Source organism: Scyliorhinus torazame, chromosome 26 (genome assembly GCF_047496885.1).
Source record: "Scyliorhinus torazame isolate Kashiwa2021f chromosome 26, sScyTor2.1, whole genome shotgun sequence".
Lineage (NCBI taxonomy): Eukaryota > Metazoa > Chordata > Chondrichthyes > Carcharhiniformes > Scyliorhinidae > Scyliorhinus > Scyliorhinus torazame.
Genome location: NC_092732.1, coordinates 33499896 through 33519895, shown reverse-complemented (window position 1 = coordinate 33519895; position 20000 = coordinate 33499896). Strand labels below are relative to the sequence as shown.

The 20000-nt window shown below is 49.3% G+C and overlaps 1 protein-coding gene across 3 annotated transcripts in view; it reads left to right on the top strand.

Annotated features, from left to right (window-relative positions):
- Positions 1-20000, top strand: part of selenbp1 (selenium binding protein 1) — a 61122-nt gene that overhangs the window by 33055 nt on the left and 8067 nt on the right. The window contains exons 10-11 of one of the 3 annotated variants that reach the window (XM_072490596.1): positions 16553-16645; positions 19938-20000. In XM_072490596.1, coding sequence (XP_072346697.1) covers positions 16553-16645; positions 19938-20000 — 156 coding nt within the window. The remainder of the gene's footprint in view (positions 1-16552; positions 16646-19937) is intronic. The other 2 variants (XM_072490594.1, XM_072490597.1) reach the window with 2 other exon arrangements.

Below are 20000 nucleotides of genomic sequence, written 5' to 3'. Positions count from 1 at the left end.
CTTCCCATTTACCCGTCTCTACCTCCCCTATCTGGGTTCCCTCCCATTCCATGAGCTCTTTATAAATCTCTGAGACCTTTCCTGCCCCCACTCCCGTTTTCGAGATGACCTTACCCCGAATGCCCTGGGGTGGTAGGAGCGGCAAGGTCGAGACCTGCCTCCATACAAAGTCCCTCACCTGCGGGTAGCGAAACCCATTCCCACCGGGCAGCTCAAAGTCCACCAGGTCCTCCAAGCACAGAAAGCTGCCGTCAATGGACAGGTCCCTTCTCTGCTCAATCCCAGCTTGCTGCCACTTCCAAAACCCCCATGAATATTGCTCATTGGCACAAGTGGGCTTCAAGTGAAGTTACTGTGAAAAGCCCCTCGTCGCCATATTCCGGCGCCTGTTCGGGGAGGCCGGTACGGGAATCGAACCGTGCTGCTGGCCTGCTTTCAAAGCCAGCGCTTTATCCCTGTGCTAAACCAGCCCACCCAGCCTCCCCGGGACAAACCGGTGAATGTCGCAAACTGGAGCCCGCACCGACTCCCCCATGTGCCTCCACCACTGCCCCCACACACTCAAGGCCGCCACCGCCACCGTGCTTACGGAGTACCGAGCCGGCGAGAACGGCAGAGGTGCCGTTACCAGTGCCCCCAAACCCGTGCCCTTACATGACGCCGCCTCTACCCGCTCCCACACCGACCCCCTCCCCCCCCCTCACGACCCACTTCCTGATGTTATGGGCGAGGCTTTTTCAGAACCCCAAAATGTATCATGGAGTTCAACCAACCTCTCCCTTTAATATATTTGTTGCTTTTCCGAGCACACGGCTTGTTCCCCAGGTGTGGGATTACAATTATGGACACGTGGGTTTTTAAACACAAAACAATGTTTATTCCATGAACTCAACTTAACATCTTAAATAAACATTGGATCTCTTAACACCCCTTACTTCAAAGATAACTCAGAAAATATTGCAACAGTAAATAATTCCTTAAAATGTTCCTTCAAACTTCCAAGAGACTAAACACCTTTAAACAAAATCACATCAGGTTAAAGACTTTACTATTATGAGTTTAAATCACCCAAATGATCCAGAGATAGTCTTTTATGGCAGAGATCCAGCTCACTGCAAAACACAGACACCATCCAAGCTCTTTTTCTCACTGCAAAACTAAACTGCCAAAACTGCAGCTCTCTGGAAACACACAGACACACACAAGCTGCCTTTCCAAGCTGAAACTTCCAAAATGGCTGACCTGAGCTCAGCCCCACCCACTCTCTGACATCACTGTTTTCTGAAAGGTACATTGCTTAAACATCCAGTTCTTAAAGACACTCTCGCATGACACCTCCCCCAAGAAAAAAAACCCATCAACTTCAAGATGGTTTCATTTTTCACCTTTGTACCATCAATTAAGAAATGCACACAATAAAATTACTTTTACGTTTCACAAAAAAAAAACACACGCAAACAGGCATAATAATATAATCCATTTTTCTTTGTTCTTCTTCCTCCAACTGAAATCCTTCTCGATTGACAGTCTCTTTGAACAAAGTCTCTGCACGATCCATCCATTCCTCTCCTCCTCAGCATTTCTCTTTAGAATCAGATACTTTAGTTCAATCTGACCACAGAGTCCCTTGCAATTCTCCAATACAGGAGCATTGGTGATCACAGCTTTCAGGCAGTCAAATGCCTGTTGAAAGTCCGCTGTCCATTGAAATTTTTTACGTTTCCAGAAATTCCATCAGTGGAGTAATCCCGCCACAAAGCTTTTGCACAACTGTTCGATCAAATCCACTCATGCTAAGAAATCGCATTATTTCCCTTCATCTTGAGGATAACGGAAACTCCGCAAGGAAAGTGATTCAGGCTTCTCCAAACTCACTTTCGGCTAGGTTCATCACCAAACCCGCCACCTGAAGTCGATCGAAGAACTCCATACGATGTTTTAAATGTTCTTTCCATGTCCGGAAGTTGATAATAAAAGCAGATTGTCCCTATTGCTCAATGCAATCCCTCAATGGTGGGAAAATAAAAGTCCGTTCTTGTAACTGCATTCACCTTTCGATAGTCCACACACAACCTTTGGGTACCGTCTGGTTTAGGCACCATCACTATGGGTGAGCTCCATTGGCTGCAACCCACTTCAATTATGCCATTTTTCAGCTACTCTCAATCTCTTTGTTAACCTGTGCCAATTTTAAAGGGTTAAGTCTATATGGATGTTGTTTGATAGGAACAGCATTTCCCACATCTACATCATGTAGAGCCATTTTAGTACTTCCCAATTTATCTCCACAAACTTGCCCATGTGATATCAATAACTCTTTCAGGTCAGTTCGTTTTTCCTCTGGAAGGTAACTTAACAATTCATCCCAATTTTTAAGAACATCCTCATTTTCCAATTTAATTTGAAGTATGTCAAATTCACAGTCATCTGGATTTGGTTTGTCACTTTGAGTTAGAATCATTAAAACCTCCTTTTTCTCTCCTTCCCTTTCAAAGTACCTTTTAAGCATATTCACATGTCACACTCGGTGAGTTTTCCTTCTATCTGGTGTTTTTACCACATAATTCACCTCACTTAATTTCCTTTCAGTCTGATAAGGTCCACAAAACCTAGCTTTTAAAGGTTCACCTACCACTGGTAACAACACTAAAACTTTATCTCCACTGGCAAAATTACGAACTTTGGATATCTTGTCCGCTACCCATTTCATCACATTTTGTGCAACTTTCAAATGTTGCCTAGACAATTCACCTGCTCTATTTAATCGTTCCCTAAAATTTGACACATAATCCATAGAACATAGAACATTACAGCGCAGTACAGGCCCTTCGGCCCTCGATGTTGCGTCGACCTGTGAAACCACTCTAAAACCCATCTACACTATTCCCTTATCGTCCATATGTCTATCCAATGACCATTTGAATGCCCTTAGTGTTGGCGAGTCCACTACTGTTGCAGGCAGGGCATTCCATGCCCTTACTACTCTCTGAGTAAAGAACCTACCTCTGACATCTGTCTTATATCTATCTCTCCTCAATTTAAAGCTATGTCCCCTCGTGCTAGGCATCACCATCCGAGGAAAAAAGCTCTCACTGTCCACCCTATCCAATCCTCTGATCATCTTGTATGCCTCAATTAAGTCACCTCTTAACCTTCTTCTCTCTAACAAAAACAGCCTCAAGTCCCTCAGCCTTCCCTCATAAGATCTTCCCTCCATACCAGGCAACATTCAGGTAAATCTCCTCTGCACCCTTTCCAATGCTTCCACATCCTTCCTATAATGCGGCGACCAGAATTGCACGCAATACTCCAAATGTGGCTGCACCAGAGTTTTGTACAGCTGCAACATGACCTCATGGCTCCGAAACTCAATCCCTCTACCAATAAAAGCTAACACACAGTACGCCTTCTTAACAACCCTCTCAACCTGAGTGGCAACTTTCAGGGATCTATGTACATGGACACCGAGATCTCTCTGCTCATCCACACTGCCAAGAATCTTACCATTAGCCCAGTACTCTGTCTTCCTGTTATTCCTTCCAAAATGAATCACCTCACACTTTTCTGCATTAAACTCCATTTAGAACATAGAACATAAACAATACAGCGCAGTACAGACCCTTCAGCCCACGATGTTGCACCGAAACAAAAGCCATCTAACCTACACTATGCCATTATCATCCATATGTTTATCCAATAAACTTTTAAATGCCCTCAATGTTGGTGAGTTCACTACTGTAGCAGGTAGGGCATTCCACGGCCTCACTACTCTTTGCGTAAAGAACCTACCTCTGACCTCTGTCCTATATCTATTACCCCTCAGTTTAAAGCTATGTCCCCTCGTGCCAGCCATTTCCATCCGCGGGAGAAGGCTCTCACTGTCCACCCTATCCAACCCCCTGATCATTTTGTATGCCTATATTAAGTCTCCTCTTAACCTTCTTCTCTCCAACGAAAACAACCTCAAGTCCATCAGCCTTTCCTCATAAGATTTTCCCTCCATACCAGGCAACATCCTGGTAAATCTCCTCTGCACCCGCTCCAAAGCCTCCACGTCCTTCCTATAACGCGGTGACCAGAACTGTACGCAATACTCCAAATGCGGCCGGACCAGAGTTCTGTACAGCTACAACATGACCTCCTGACTCCGGAACTCAATCCCTCTACCAATAAAGGCCAACACTCCATAGGCCTTCTTCACAACCCTATCAACCTGGGTGGCAACTTTCAGGGATCTATGTACATGGACACCTAGATCCCTCTGCTCATCCACACTTTCAAGAACTTTACCATTAGCCAAATATTCCGCATTCCTGTTATTCCTTCCAAAGTGAATCACCTCACACTTCTCTACATTAAACTCCATTTGCCGCTTCTCAGCCCAGCTCTACAGCTTATCTATATCCCTCTGTAACCTGCTACATCCTTCCACACTATCGACAACACCACCGACTTTAGTATCATCTGCAAATTTACTCACCCACCCTTCAGCGCCCTCCTCTAGGTCATTTATAAAAATGACAAACAGCAACGGCCCCAGAACAGATCCTTGTGGTACTCCACTTGTGACTGAACTCCATTCTGAACATTTCCCATCAACCACCACCCTCTGTCTTCTTTCAGCTAGCCAATTTCTGATCCACATCTCTAAATCACCCTCAATCCCCAGCCTCCGTATTTTCTGCAATAGCCTACCGTGGGGAACCTTATCAAACGCTTTGCTGAAATCCATATACACCACATCAACTGCTCTACCCTGGTCTACCTGTTCAGTCACCTTCTCAAAGAACTCAATAAGGTTTGTGAGGCACGACCTACCCTTCACAAAACCGTGTTGACTATCTCTATTCCTTTCCAGATGATTATACATCCTATCTCTTATAATCCTTTCCAAGGTTTTGCCCACAACAGAAGTAAGGCTCACTGGTCTATAGTTACTGTGGTTGTCTCTACTCCCCTTCTTGAACAAGGGGACAATATTTGCTATCTTCCAGTCTTCTGGCACTATTCCTGTAGACAAAGATGACTTAAAGATCAAAGCCAAAGGCTCAGCAATCTCCTCCCTAGCTTCCCAGAGAATCCTAGGATAAATCCCATCCGGCCAGGGGACTTAACTATTTTCATACTTTCCAGAATTGCTAACACCTCCTCCCTATGAACCTCAAGCCCTTATAGTCTTGTAGCCTGAATCTCAGTATTCTCTTCGACAACATTGTCTTTTTCCTGTGTGAATACTGACGAAAAATATGCATTTAGCACCTCTCCTATCTCCTCGGACTCCACGCACAACTTCCCACTACTATCCTTGACTGGCCCTACTTTTACCATAGTCATTTGTTTATTCCTGACATATCTATAGAAAGCTTTAGGGTTATCCTTGATCCTACCTGCCAATGACTTCTCATGTCCCCTCCTGGCTCTTCTTAGCTCTCTCTTTAGGTCCTTCCTAGCTAACGTGTAACTCTCGAGCGCCCTAACTGAACCTTCATGTCTCATCTTTACATAAGCCTCCTTCTTCCTCTTGACAAGTGTTTTGGCTGCTTTAGTAAACCACGGTTCCCTTGCTCGACCACTTCCTCCCTGCCTGACAGGTACATACTTATCAAGGACACGCAGTAGCTGTTCCTTGAACAAGCTCCACATTTCCATTGTGCCCATCCCCTGCAGTTTTCCTCTCCATCCGATGCATCCTAAGTCTTGCCTCATCGCATCATAATTGCCTCTCCCCCAGATATAACTCTTGCCCTGCGGTATATACCTATCCCTTTCCATCACTAAAGTAAACATAATCGAATTGTGGTCACTATCACCAAAGTGCTCACCTACCTCCAATTCTAACACCTGTCCTGGTTCATTACCCAGTACCAAATCCAATATGGCCTCGCCTCTCATTGGCCTATCTACATACTGTGTCAGGAAACCCTCCTGCACACATTGGACAAAAACAGATCCATCTAAAGTACTCGAACTCTAGCGTTTCCAATCAATATTTGGAAAGTTAAAGTCCCCCATAACAACTACCCTGTTGCTTTCGCTCCTATCCAGAATCATCTTTGCAATCCTTTCTTCTACATCTCTGGAACTTTTCGGAGGCCTATAGAAAACCCCTAACAGGGTGACCTCTCCTTTCCTGTTTCTAACCTCAGCCCATACTACCTCAGTAGACGAGTCCTCATCAAACGTCCTTTCTGCCACCGTAATACTGTCCTTGACTAACAATGCCACCCCTCCCCCTCTTTTACCACCTTCCCTGATCTTACTGAAATATCTAAACCCCGGCACCATTCCTGTCCCTGCTCTATCCGTGTCTCCGAAATGGCCACAACATCGAAGTCCCAGGTACCAACCCATGCCGCAAGTTCACCCACCTTATTCCGGATGCTCCTGGCATTGAAGAAGACACACTTTAAACCACCTTCCTGCCTGCCGGTACACTCCTGCAACTTTGAAACCTTACTCATGACCTCACGACTCTCAACCTCCTGTATACTGGAGCTACAATTCAGGTTCCCAAGCCCCTGCTGAACTAGATTAAACCCTCCCGAAGAGCATTAACAAATTTCAACACTTCAGTTGATTGATTTTCTACTGACTTATCAACCACAGTAGGCATCACTCCCACCTGCGATCCAGTTATATCATTACCCAAGATAAACTGTATTCCTGGACAAGATAGTTTATCTATTACTCCTACTACCACATCACCACTCTTCACTGGACTTTCCAACCTTACCTTATATAATGGAACGCTACTCCTCTCACCCTGAATTCCACATATCACCACCTTTTCTGGCAACATTCTTCCCAAACTACATAATTCCTTAACTCTTACCATTAAAGATTGACTAGCCCCTGTATCTCTTAAAATTGTGACTTCTTTACCTGCTCCTCCTGATACACATGAGTTAACTTTACCCACACAAGTAAATTCTTTAAAGACATCTGGCACCTTCTTAACAATTACTTCTTGAACAGGCTGTACAATCGTTTGCACCTCCTTCGCTTCCCTTGGGCTTTCCTTTACCACTCTAACAAACCCCACTGTCGTATCCTGTTTTACCACATCAGCCTTCCAGTGCTTTTCTTCAACCACCAACACTGTGACTTTACATGGCCTAGTTTATTACAGTGAAAACATCTGAAACTTTTCATTTCTTTTCCACCCTCCTGGATTTATTTTTTAATCTAAGGTACACTCTCTTTATTATCTCCCATCAGATCACCTTTACCTTTACCACTTGAGTATTTCTCATGTCCCCAGTTTCTATCCCTCACCGGCTGAAACTGATGTCGGAAACCAATCTTTGATTTATCAACTAATTCATAATCATCTGCCATTTCTGCTGCCAATCTCGCAGTTTTAACCCTCTGTTCTTCCACATGAGTTCTCACTACATCAGGAATTGAATTTTTAAACTCCTCCAAAAGTATAATTTCTCTGAGAGCATCTATTTTCAAATCCCTTATCCACCTATCAAAATTACTCTGTTTGAGCCTTTCAAACTCCACGTATGTTTGACCAAATTCTTTCCTTAAATTTCTAAACCTTTGCCTGTAAGCTTCAGGCACTAGTAGTCTCATATGCACTTAAGATGGATTTCTTCACCTCCTCATACGTTCCAGATACCTCCTCCGGTAGTGATGCAAACACTTCACTCGCTCTACCTACCAGTTTTGTTTGAATCAGTAACACCCACATGTCCTGTGGCCATTTCATTTGTTTAGCTATCTTCTCAAATGAAATGAAAAAGGCTTCCACTTCCTTTCCACTTCCTTCTCGTCAAACCTTGGCAATGCTTGGACATATTTAAATAGATTCCCACCAAGCCTTCTACTATGACGCTCTTTCTCACTATCCTCATCACTATCATCCAACTGCACGTTTCCCTTTACGCCTGCCAATTTTAACTGACTGTCATGTTTCATGGCCATTTTCTGAAGTTCAAACTCCCTCTCTTTATCTTTTTCCCTGATCTGTATCTCCCTTTCTCTTTCTTTTTGTTCTGCTAGGGCTATTCTTTCTTTTCTCCTTTCTTCTCTCTCCTTTTCTTTTTCCTCTCTCTCTCTCCTTTTCTTTTTCCTCTCTCTCTCTTTCTCTTTCTTTTTCCTCTCTCTCACTCTCATATGCCAGCCGCTTTAATTCTTTCTGATGTTCCATTTGTTTAATTTGTAACTGAATTTTTGCCATTTCCAATGAGTCAAACTCTATCTCAGGCAACATTAAATGCTTAACCACCGCCATAATTACCTCACCTTTTCGCATTTTGTCAGGTAATGTTAACTGCAATGTTCTTGCCAAATCTAACAGTCTGCTTTTCGTTTCTGTCCGTAAAGTACTTCGTGTGACATTCTCCACCCCCAAAAACTTCTGAGCCTCTGAAAGAGCCATTGTCCACAACACACTCCCCACTTAAACTAAAATACCACACCGGAAAAGCAACAATCCTTCACTGTCTTTAAGTTCACAAAAGCTAATCCAATAGATAGACTTTTATCCCCCTCGAGCCCCCAATTGTTATGGGCGAGGCGTTTTCAGAACCCCAAAATGTATCATGGAGTTCAACCGACCTCTCCCTTTAATGCTATTGTTGCTTTTCCGAGCACACGGCTTGTTCCCCAGGTGTGGGATTACAATTATGGACACGTGGGTTTTTAAACACAAAACAATGTTTATTCCATGAACTCAACTTAACATCTTAAATAAACATTGGATCTCTTAACACCCCTTACTTCAAAGATAACTCCGAAAATATTGCAACAGTAAATAATTCCTCAAAATGTTCCTTCAAACTTCCAAGAGACTTAACACCTTTAAACAGAATCACATCAGGTTAAAGGCTTCACTATCATAAGTTTAAATCACCCAAATGATCCAGAGATGGTCTTTTATGGCAGAGATCCAGCTCACTGCAAAACACAGACACACACAAGTTGCTTTTCAAAACTGAAACTCCAAAATGGCTGAACTGAGCTGAGCTCCACCTACTCTATGACATCACTGTTTTCTTAAAGGTACATTGCTTAAACATCCAGTTCTTAAAGGCACTCTCGCACAGTAGTAGTTACTAAAATTCGGCAGGGCCAGCCCTCCCCCCACCCCCTCAGCCCCGCTCCAGTCACACGTTCCTCACTCGTGCGGGGTTTTACCCGACCACACCCACCCAGACATCACCGCATTAACCCGCTTAAAAAAATACCTTTTATAAAAATAGGGAGGCACTGGATAAACAAACAGAAATCTCGGGTGAACCGTCATTTTCACAGGATGTACCTGTTATGGGCCAGGATTTAGAGAACCCCAAAGTGTATCGTGGAGTTCACCTGACCCACAACTTTTACTAGATTGTGGTATGGGGAGCACACGGCCCACTCGACAGGTGTGGGACAGCAGAAATGGAAAAGTATTTTTTAAAGCAAAACAATGTTTATTCTATGAACTCAAGTTAACCTTTTTAAAACATACAGTGAACATCTTAGCAACCATCAATTCAAATACAACCCCCAAAGACTACAACACTAAGTAAACCTTTAAGCTTTCCTTTTAACATCCATAAGACTTAAAACACCTTTTACCAGAAGCACATCAGGTTAAAGTCACGACTGAGAGCAGTTATTGGTTTTAAATCACCAAAGGATCGATTTACAGTTTTTAGATTACAGAGAGAGAGACTCTAATACACCTTCTGGCTGTGACTGCAGCTATCCAGCTCTGAAAACGAAACTAAAACACACCCTGCAGCAAACAGCCTAAAACGAAAGTAAAAAGCAGACAGACAGCCCAGCCCAGTTGGGGGGGGGGGGGGGGGGAGAGAGAGACAGAGAGGGGAGAGAGTGAGGGAGTGAGCGAGAGAGAGACAGAGAAGGGAGAGACAGGGGGGACAGAGAGAGAGAGAGAGAGAGTGAGGGGAGAGGGGAAGAGAGGGGGCGAGAGAGAGGGGGAGAGAATGAGGGGGAGAGAGAGGGAGAGAGGGAGGGTAGAGAGATTGGCAGAGAGGGGGAGACAGAGGGAGTGTAGAGAGAAGGAGGGGAGGGAGAGGGAGGGGAGAGAGAGGGAGGGTAGAGAGAGAGAGATGGAGAGAGAGAGGGAGACAGAGAGAGGGGAGAGAGAGTGAGGGGGAGAGAGAGGGAGAGAGGGAGGGTAGAGAGATGGGGAGAGAGGGGGAGACAGAGGGAGTGTAGAGAGAAGGAGGGGAGGGAGACGGAGGGGAGAGAGAGGGAGGGTAGAGAGAGACAGAGAGAGAGAGGGAGACAGAGAGAGGGGAGAGAGAGTAGGGGAGAGAGTGAGAGAGGGGGAAAGAGGAAGGGTATAGAGAGGGGGGGAGAGAGAGAGGGAGAGAGAGAGGTGGGGGAAGGGGTGAGAGGTGGGGAGAGGGGGGGGAGAGAGAGTGGGGCAGAGAGAGAGAGAGAGAGAGTGAGGGGGAGGAGAAAGGGAGAGAGAGAGGAGGGAGAGAGAGAGGGTGCCCCCAGGCAGCTGAAGGCACGGCCGCCAATAGCGGAGCGATGGGAATCGGGGGGGATGCTCGAGAGGCCGGGATTGGAGGAGCGCAGAGATCTCGGAGGGTTATAGGGAGCTGGAGGAGGTTACAGAGATAGGGAGGGGGGTGTGGGGGCTGGAGGAGGTTACAGAGATAGGGAGGGGGTGTAGGGGCTGGAGGAGGTTACAGAGATAGGGAGGGGGTGTAGGGGCTGGAGGAGGTTACAGAGATAGGGAGGGGTGTAGGGGCTGGAGGAGGTTACAGAGATAGGGAGGGGGTGTAGGGGCTGGAGGAGGTTACAGAGATAGGGAGGGGGTGTAGGGGCTGGAGGAGGTTACAGAGATAGGGAGGGGTTGTAGGGAGCTGGAGAAGGTTACAGGGATAGGGAGGGGGTGTAGGGGCTGGAGGAGGTTACAGAGATAGGGAGGGGGTGTAGGAGCTGGAGGGGGTTACAGAGGTAGGGAGGGGGTGTAGGGGCTGGAGGAGGTTACAGAGATAGGGAGGGGGCGTAGGGGCTGGAGGGGGTTACAGAGATAGGGAGGGGGTGTAGGGGCTGGAGGAGGTTACAGAGATAGGGAGGGGGAGTAGGGGCTGGGGGAGGTTACGGACATAGGGAGTGTTGTAGGGGCTGGAGGAGGTTACAGGGATAGGTAGGGGGTGTAGGGGCTGGAGGAGGTTACAGAGATAGGGAGGGGGTGTAGGGGCTGGAGGAGGTTACAGAGATAGGGAGGGGGTGTAGGGGCTGGAGGAGGTTACAGAGATAGAGAGGGGGTGTAGGGGCTGGAGGAGGTTACAGAGATAGGGAGGGGGGTGTAGGGGCTGGAGGAGGTTACAGAGATAGGGAGGGGGTGTAGGGGCTGGCGGGGGTTACAGAGATAGGAAGGGACTGGAGGAGGTTCCAGAGATAGGGAGGGGGTGTAGGGACTGGAGGAGGCTACAGAGATAGGGAGGGGGTTGTAGGGGCTGGAGGAGGTTACAGAGATAGGGAGGGGGTGTAGGGGCTGGAGGAGGTTACAGAGATAGGGAGGGGTGTGTAGGGGCTGGAGGAGGTTACAGAGATAGGGAGGGGGTGTGGGGAATGGAGGAGGCTACAGAGATAGGGAGGGGGCTGGAGGAGGTTACAGAGATAGGGAGGGGGTGTAGGGGGTGGAGGAGGTTACAGAGATAGGGAGGGGTGTAGGGGCTGGAGGAGGTTACAGAGATAGGGAGGGGGTTGTAGGGGCTGGAGAAGGTTACAGAGATAGGGAAGGGGTGTAGGGGCTGGAGGAGGTTACAGAGATAGGGAGGGGATTGTAGGGGTTGGAGGAGATTACAGAGATAGGGAGGGGGTGTAGGGGCTGGAGGAGGTTACAGAGATAGGGAGGGGGTGTAGGGGCTGGAGGAGGTTACAGACATAGGGAGGGTTGTAGGGGCTGGAGGAGGTTACAGAGATAGGGAGGGGGTGTAGGGACTGGAGGAGGTTACAGAGATAGGGAGGGGGTTGTAGGGGCTGGAGGAGGTTACAGAGATAGAACATAGAACATAGAACATAGAACAATACAGCGCAGTACAGGCCCTTCGGCCCACGATGTTGCACCGAAACAAAAGCCATCTAACCTACACTATGCCATTATCATCCATATGTTTATCCAATAAACTTTTAAATGCCCTCAATGTTGGCGAGTTCACTACTGTTGCAGGTAGGGCATTCCACGGCCTCACTACTCTTTGCGTAAAGAACCTACCTCTGACCTCTGTCCTATATCTATTACCCCTCAGTTTAAAGTTATGTCCCCTCGTGCCAGCCATATCCATCCGCGGGAGAAGGCTCTCACTGTCCACCCTATCCAACCCCCTGATCATTTTGTATGCCTCTATTAAGTCTCCTCTTAACCTTCTTCTCTCCAACGAAAACAACCTCAAGTCCGTCAGCCTTTCCTCATAAGATTTTCCCTCCATACCAGGCAACATCCTGGTAAATCTCCTCTGCACCCGCTCCAAAGCCTCCACGTCCTTCCTATAATGCGGTGACCAGAACTGTACGCAATACTCCAAATGCGGCCGGACCAGAGTTCTGTACAGCTGCAACATGACCTCCCGACTCCGGAACTCAATCCCTCTACCAATAAAGGCCAACACTCCATAGGCCTTCTTCACAACCCTATCAACCTGGGTGGCAACTTTCAGGGATCTATGTACATGGACACCTAGATCCCTCTGCTCAGCCACACTTTCAAGAACTTTACCATTAGCCAAATATTCCGCATTCCTGTTATTCCTTCCAAAGTGAATCACCTCACACTTCTCTACATTCAACTCCATTTGCCACCTCTCAGCCCAGCTCTGCAGCTTATCTATATCCCTCTGTAACCTGCTACATCCTTCCACACTATCGACAACACCACCGACTTTAGTATCGTCTGCAAATTTACTCACCCACCCTTCTGCGCCTTCCTCTAGGTCATTGATAAAAATGACAAACAGCAACGGCCCCAGAACAGATCCTTGTGGTACTCCACTTGTGACTGTACTCCATTCTGAACATTTCCCATCAACCACCACCCTCTGTCTTCTTTCAGCTAGCCAATTTCTGATCCACATCTCTAAATCACCCTCAATCCCCAGCCTCCGTATTTTTTGCAATAGCCTACCGTGGGGAACCTTATCAAACGCTTTGCTGAAATCCATATACACCACATCAACTGCTCTACCCTCGTCTACCTGTTCAGTCACCTTCTCAAAGAACTCAATAAGGTTTGTGAGGCATGACCTACCCTTCACAAAGCCATGCTGACTATCCCTGATCATATTATTCCTATCTAGATGATTATAAATCTTGTCCCTTATAATCCCCTCCAAGACTTTACCCACTACAGACGTGAGGCTCACCGGTCTATAGTTGCCGGGGTTGTCTCTGCTCCCCTTTTTGAACAAAGGGACCACATTTGCTGTCCTCCAGTCCTCTGGCACTATTCCTGTAGCCAATGATGACATAAAAATCAAAGCCAAAGGTCCAGCAATCTCTTCCCTGGCCTCCCATAGAATCCTAGGATAAATCCCATCAGGTCCCGGGGACTTATCTATTTTCAGCCTGTCCAGAATTGCCAACACCTCTTCCCTACGTACCTCAATGCCATCTATTCTATTAGCCTGGGGCTCAGCATTCTCCTCCACAACATTATCTTTTTCCTGAGTGAATACTGACGAAAAATATTCATTTAGTATCTCGCCTATCTCTTCAGACTCCACACACAATTTCCCATCCCTGTCCTTGACTGGTCCTACTCTTTCCCTAGTCATTCGCTTATTCCTGACATACCTATAGAAAGCTTTTGGGTTTTCCTTGATCCTTCCTGCCAAATACTTCTCATGTCCCCTCCTTGCTCGTCTTAGCTCTCTCTTTAGATCCTTCCTCGCTACCTTGTAACTATCCATCGCCCCAACCGAAACTTCACACTTCATCTTCACATAGGCCTTCTTCTTCCTCTTAACAAGAGATTCCACTTCCTTGGTAAACCACGGTTCCCTCGCTCGACGCCTTCCTCCCTGTCTGACCGGTACATACTTATCAAGAACACGCAGTAGCTGATCCTTGAACAAGCCCCACTTATCCAGTGTGCCCAACACTTGCAGCCTACTTCTCCACCTTATCCCCCCCAAGTCACGTCTAATGGCATCATAATTGCCCTTCCCCCAGCTATAACTCTTGCCCTGCGGTGTATACTTATCCCTTTCCATCATTAACGTAAACGTCACCGAATTGTGGTCACTGTCCCCAAAGTGCTCTCCTACCTCCAAATCCAACACCTGGCCTGGTTCATTACCCAAAACCAAATCCAACGTGGCCTCGCCTCTTGTTGGCCTGTCAACATATTGTTTCAGGAAACCCTCCTGCACACACTGTACAAAAAACGACCCATCTATTGTACTCGAACTATATCTTTTCCAGTCAATATTTGGAAAGTTAAAGTCTCCCATAATAACTACCCTGTTACTTTCGCTCATATCCAGAATCATCTTCGCCATCCTTTCCTCTACATCCCTGGAACTATTAGGAGGCCTATAAAAAACTCCCAACAGGGTGACCTCTCCTTTCCTGTTTCTAACTTCAGCCAATACTACCTCGGAAGAGTCCCCATCTAGCATCCTCTCCGCCACCGTAATACTGCTCTTGACTAGCAGCGCCACACCTCCCCCTCTTTTGCCTCCTTCTCTGAGCTTACTAAAACACCTAAACCCCGGAACCTGCAACATCCATTCCTGTCCCTGCTCTATCCATGTCTCCGAAATGGCCACAACATCGAAGTCCCAGGTACCAACCCACGCTGCCAGTTCCCCTACCTTGTTTCGTATACTCCTGGCATTGAAGTAGACACACTTCAAACCACCTACCTGAACGCTGGCCCCCTCCTGCGACGTCAAATCTGTGCTCCTGACCTCTATACTCTCATTCTCCCTTACCCTAAAACTACAATCCAGGTTCCCATGCCCCTGCTGCATTAGTTTAAACCCCCCCAAAGAGCACTAACAAATCTCCCCCCCAGGATATTTGTGCCCCTCAGGTTCAGATGTAGACCATCCTGTCTGTAGAGGCGCCACCTTCCCCAGAAAGAGCCCCAGTTATCCAAAAATCTGAAACCCTCCCGCCTGCACCAGGGAGGGGGTGTAGGGGCTGGAGGAGGTTACAGAGATAGGGAGGGGGTGTCGGGGCTGGAGGAGGTTACAGAGATAGGGAGGGGGGTGTAGGGGCTGGAGGAGGTTACAGAGATAGGGAGGGGGTGTTGGGGCTGGAGGAGGTTACAGAGATAGGGAGGGGGGTGATGGGGCTGGAGGAGGTTACAGAGATAGGGAGGGGGGTGTAGGGGCTGGAGGAGGTTACAGAGATAGGGAGGGGGGTGTAGGGGCTGGAGGAGGTTACAGAGATAGGGAGGGGGTGTAGGGGCTGGAGGAGGTTACAGAGATAGGGAGGGGGTGTAGGGGCTGGAGGAGGTTACAGAGATAGGGAGGGGGTGTAGGGGCTGGAGGAGGTTACAGAGATAGGGAGGGGGTGTAGGGACTGGAGGAGGTTACAGAGATAGGGAGGGGGTGTAGGGGCTGGAGGAGGTTACAGAGATAGGGAGGAGGTGTAGGGGCTGGAGGAGGTTACAGAGATAGGGACGGGGTGTAGGGGCTGGAGGAGGTTACAGAGATAGGGAGGGGGTGTAGGGACTGGAGGAGGTTACAGAGATAGGGAGGGCGTGTAGGTGTTGGAGGAGGTTACAGAGACAGCGAGGGGGTGTAGGGGTTGGAGGTGGTTACAGAGATAGGGAGGAGGTGTAGGGTTGGAGGAGGTTACAGAGATAGGGAGGGCGTGTAGGTGTTGGAGGAGGTTACAGAGACAGGGAGGGGGTGGAGGGGTTGGAGGAGGTTGCAGAGATAGGGAGGGGGTGTAGGGAGCTAGAGGAGGTTACAGAGATAGGGAGGGGGTGTCGGGGGCAGGAGGAGGTTACAGAGATAGGGAGGGTGTGTCGGGGCTGGAGGGGGTTACAGAGATAGGGAGGGGGTGTAGGGGCTGGAGGAGGTTACAGAGATAGGGACGGGGTGTAGGGGCTGGAGGAGGTTACAGAGATAGGGAGGGGGTGTAGGGACTGGAGGAGGTTACAGAGATAGGGACGGGGTGTAGGGGCTGGAGGAGGTTACAGAGATAGGGAGGGGGTGTAGGGGCTGGAGGAGGTTACAGAGATAGGGAGGGGGTGTAGGGGCTGGCGGATGTTACAGAGATAGGGGAGGGGGTGTAGGGCCTGGCGGAGGTTACAGAGATAGGGAGGGAAACTGAGAAAAGAGGCAATTGGAAATGTAGTGTTGTTGAACTTGAGTGAATGTTGGACGGTGCGATCGATGAGCGATGTGGAGGAGGACTCGTTAAGCGTTGGGAGTTACGGGGCAGTAGAGTGTTAGATGAGCTGTGGGTTATGGCGGATGAAGATGGGGGTGAGGAGGAAGAGCATTGGAGCTCCTTGAACATTTTCAGACCTTCATAATGTCTTTGTGTTTCATGACTTGGTGAAAACCCATCTCTTTGCGGATTAACTTTTTCAATTCCCCCCCCAACCCCTCAGGTTTTTCTTGGAGGAAGCCTTGTTGAGGGAGGACCAGTGAAGGTTCTGGAAGACAAGGAAATGAAGAATCAGCCTCAACCCTGTATCGTTAAAGTAAGGCGATCCTCGAATTCTCTTCCACCATCCCAACGCTTTGGGAGGGGTTTGCGCAAAAGAAAAATCATTCTTAAGACTCGAGCGTCGCTGGCGAGGTCAGCATTTATTGCCCATCCCTAATTGTCCATCGAGAAGGGGGTGGGTGAGCCGCCATTTTGAGCCCGCTGCTGTCCCCGTGCGGTGTAGGTACACCCACCGTGCTGTTAGGGAGGGTGTTCCGGGATTCCGACCCCAGCGACAGTGAAGGAACGGCCGATATATTCCCGAGTCGGGATGGCGAGCGGCTCGGAGGGGGGAACTTGCAGGTGGGGGGGGGGGGTTCCCCGTGTGTCTGCTGCCCCCCCCCCCCGTCCTTCTAGATGGTAGAGGTGGCGGGTGTGGAAGGTGCTGTCGAAGGCGAGTCGCCGCGGTGCGTCTTGTAGGCGGTGCACACGGCTGTCGCTGTGCGTCAGGGGGGGGTGAATGTCGGCGGTTAGCGGGTCGATCGAGCGGGGCTGCTTTGTCCTGGATGGTGTCGAGCTTCTCGCGTGTCGTTGGGAGCCGCGCTCATCCAGGCGAGTGGAGAGTCTCCCATCGCACTCCTGACTTGTGTCCTTGTCGATGGTGGCCAGGCTTTGGGGGGGGGGTTCAGGAGGTGAGTTTCTCTCCGCAGGATTCCCAGCCTCTGACCTGCTCTGGGTGGGTCACACCTGCTGTTGATGGCAGCTGAGTGGCCTGGTCAAGATGATAGCCGCTCTTCTGGGAGCGTTTGATTTGATGTATTGTCACAGGTACCGAAGTACAGTGAAAAGTATTTTTCTGCGGCCGAGGGAACGTACACAGTACGTACAGAGTCGCCAAAAGAATAATCAACAGAGAACATTGACAAATGGTACATCGACAAACAGTGATTGGTTACAGTGCGGAACAAGGGGCCAAACAAAGCAAATACATGAGCAAGAGCAGCATAGGGCGTCGTGAATAGTGTTCTTACAGGGAACAGATCAGTCCGAGGGGGGAGTCGTTGAGGAGTCTGGTAGCTGTTGGGTAGAAGCTGTTCCTATGTCTGGATCTGTGGGTCTTCAGACGTCTGCACCTTCTGCCTGATGGAAGGGTCTGGAAGAAGGCAATGCCTGGGTGGGAGGGGTCTCAGACAATGCTGTCTGCCTTCCTGAGGCAGCGGGAGGTGTAGACCGAATCGATGTGGGGGTGGCGAGCTTGTGTGATGCGCTGGGCTGAGTTCACCACACTCTGCAGCTTCTTGCGGTCCTGGCCGAGCAGTTTGCCGTACCAGGCTGTGATGCAGCCGGATAGGATGCTCTCTATCGCTCATCTGTAGGAGTTTGTGAGAGTCGATGCAGACATGCCGAATTTCTTTAGCTTCCGTAGGAAGTAGAGACGCTGTTGGGCTTTCTTGACCGTTGCATCAACGTGAGTGGACCAGGACAGACTGTTGGTGATGGTGACCCCCAGGAACTTAAAGCCATCGACCATCTCCACTTCGGAGCTATCGATGCAGACGGGAGTGTGTATCGTGCTGCTCTTCCTGAAGTCGATGATCAGTTCCTTGGTCTTTCCAACATTTAGAGAGAGGTTGTCTTCGCTACACCATGCAACCAAGTGATCTCCCTCCTGTAGTCTGATTCGTCGTTGTTTGAGATACGGCCCACCACAGTCGTATCATCCGCAAATTTATAGATTGAGTTGGAGTTGAATCTTGCCACACAGTCGTGTGTGTACAGGGAGCACAGTAGAGGACTGAGCGCACATCCTTTGCGGGGCCCCGGTGTTGGGGACTATTGTGGAGGAGGTGTTGTTGCCGATCCTGACAGATTGCGGTCTGTTGGTGAGGAGCTCGAGCTGCACAGGGAGGGGTCAAGTCCAAGGTTGCGGAGTTTGGTTATTAGTCTTGTCGGGATAATGGTGTTGAAGGCGGAGACGTAGCCTTTGAACAGCAGTCTCACGTCGGTGTCCTTGTTGTCGAGGGTGTCCGAGTGTTGATTGTGGGGCCAGTGAGATAGCGTCTGCTGTGGACTGATTGTGGCGATAGGCCGTGGATCGAGACCGTCTGGGAGGCTGGCGGGGATCCGTCTCATGGACTAGCCGCTCGAAGCATTTCACGATAACAGAGGTCGGGGCCACCGTCGGTAGACGTTGAGGCAGGCTACCTTGTTCTTCTTCGGTGCTGGTATTGTGGTGGTCTTCTTGAAGGAGGTGGGGGACCTCGGAGCGGGGGAGTGAGGTGGTGAAGATATCTGCGAATGCGCTCGCCAGCTGGTCTGCGCCGGCTCCGTGCTCGCCCAGGGGACTCTGCCGGGGGCCCGCCGCTTTCCGCGGACTCACTTTCAAGAAGGCAGCTCCTAAGTCTGAGGCTGTCATAGTGGGTACGGGTGTGTGCAGGGCGGTTGGGGGCAGGTGGCACTGATGCATTGGCGGACTGCTCAAAGCGGGCATAGGACTTGTTCAGATCATCGGGTGGGGATGCTCCAGCCCCAGATATTCCGCCCGGCCTTGCTTTATCGCCTGTGTTCTCGTGTAGGCCCCGCCACAGTCGTTGACGGAGTTTGGGTCGGACCTTCCTGAGGTTGGCCTGGTTGAAGTCTCCGGCCGCGATTGTCGGGGCTTCAGGGGTGATTTGTTTCTGGGTTGTTGATGGCGGAATGTAGTCCGTCAAGTACTTTCTTCACTCCCGCCTGGGGTGGGATGTACTCATCGGGTATTTCATAGAATTTACAGTGCAGAAGGAGGCCATTCGGCCCATCGAGTCTGCACCGGCTCTTGAAAAGAGCACCCCTACCCAAGGTCCACACCTCCACTCTATCCCCATAACCCCCACCCAACACTAAGGGCAATTTTTGGACACTAAGGGCAATTTAGCGCGGCCAATCCACCTAACCTGCACATCTTTGGACTGTGGGAGGAAACCGGAGCACCCGGAGGAAACCCACGCAGACACACGGGGAGGACGTGCAGACTCCGCACAGACAGCGACCCAAGCCGGGAATCGAACCCGGGACCCTGGAGCTGTGAAGCAATTGTGCTACCCACCAGGCTACCGCGCTGGTGTGATGAGTGCAGAGGTGAATTCGCGTGGGAGGCAGAAGCGGCGACATTTCACGGTCAGGTAGTGTAGGTCTGGGGAGCAGCGGCACGCTCGGATACCACATCCGAGCACCAGGAGGTGTTGATCAGGAGGCAACGCCCCCCCCGCCCTTAGCCTTGCTCAGGGCCAGTGTGGGCAAAAAACCCCAAGTCTCCCTTTCACCTCCATGCTCCACTCCAGTAAAAGAAACTTTTTGCACTCCGACAGGGGACGAGGATTTGGGGAGGACCGCAAATGATCCAACTGAGTTTGGATGGGAAGCGCATGTAC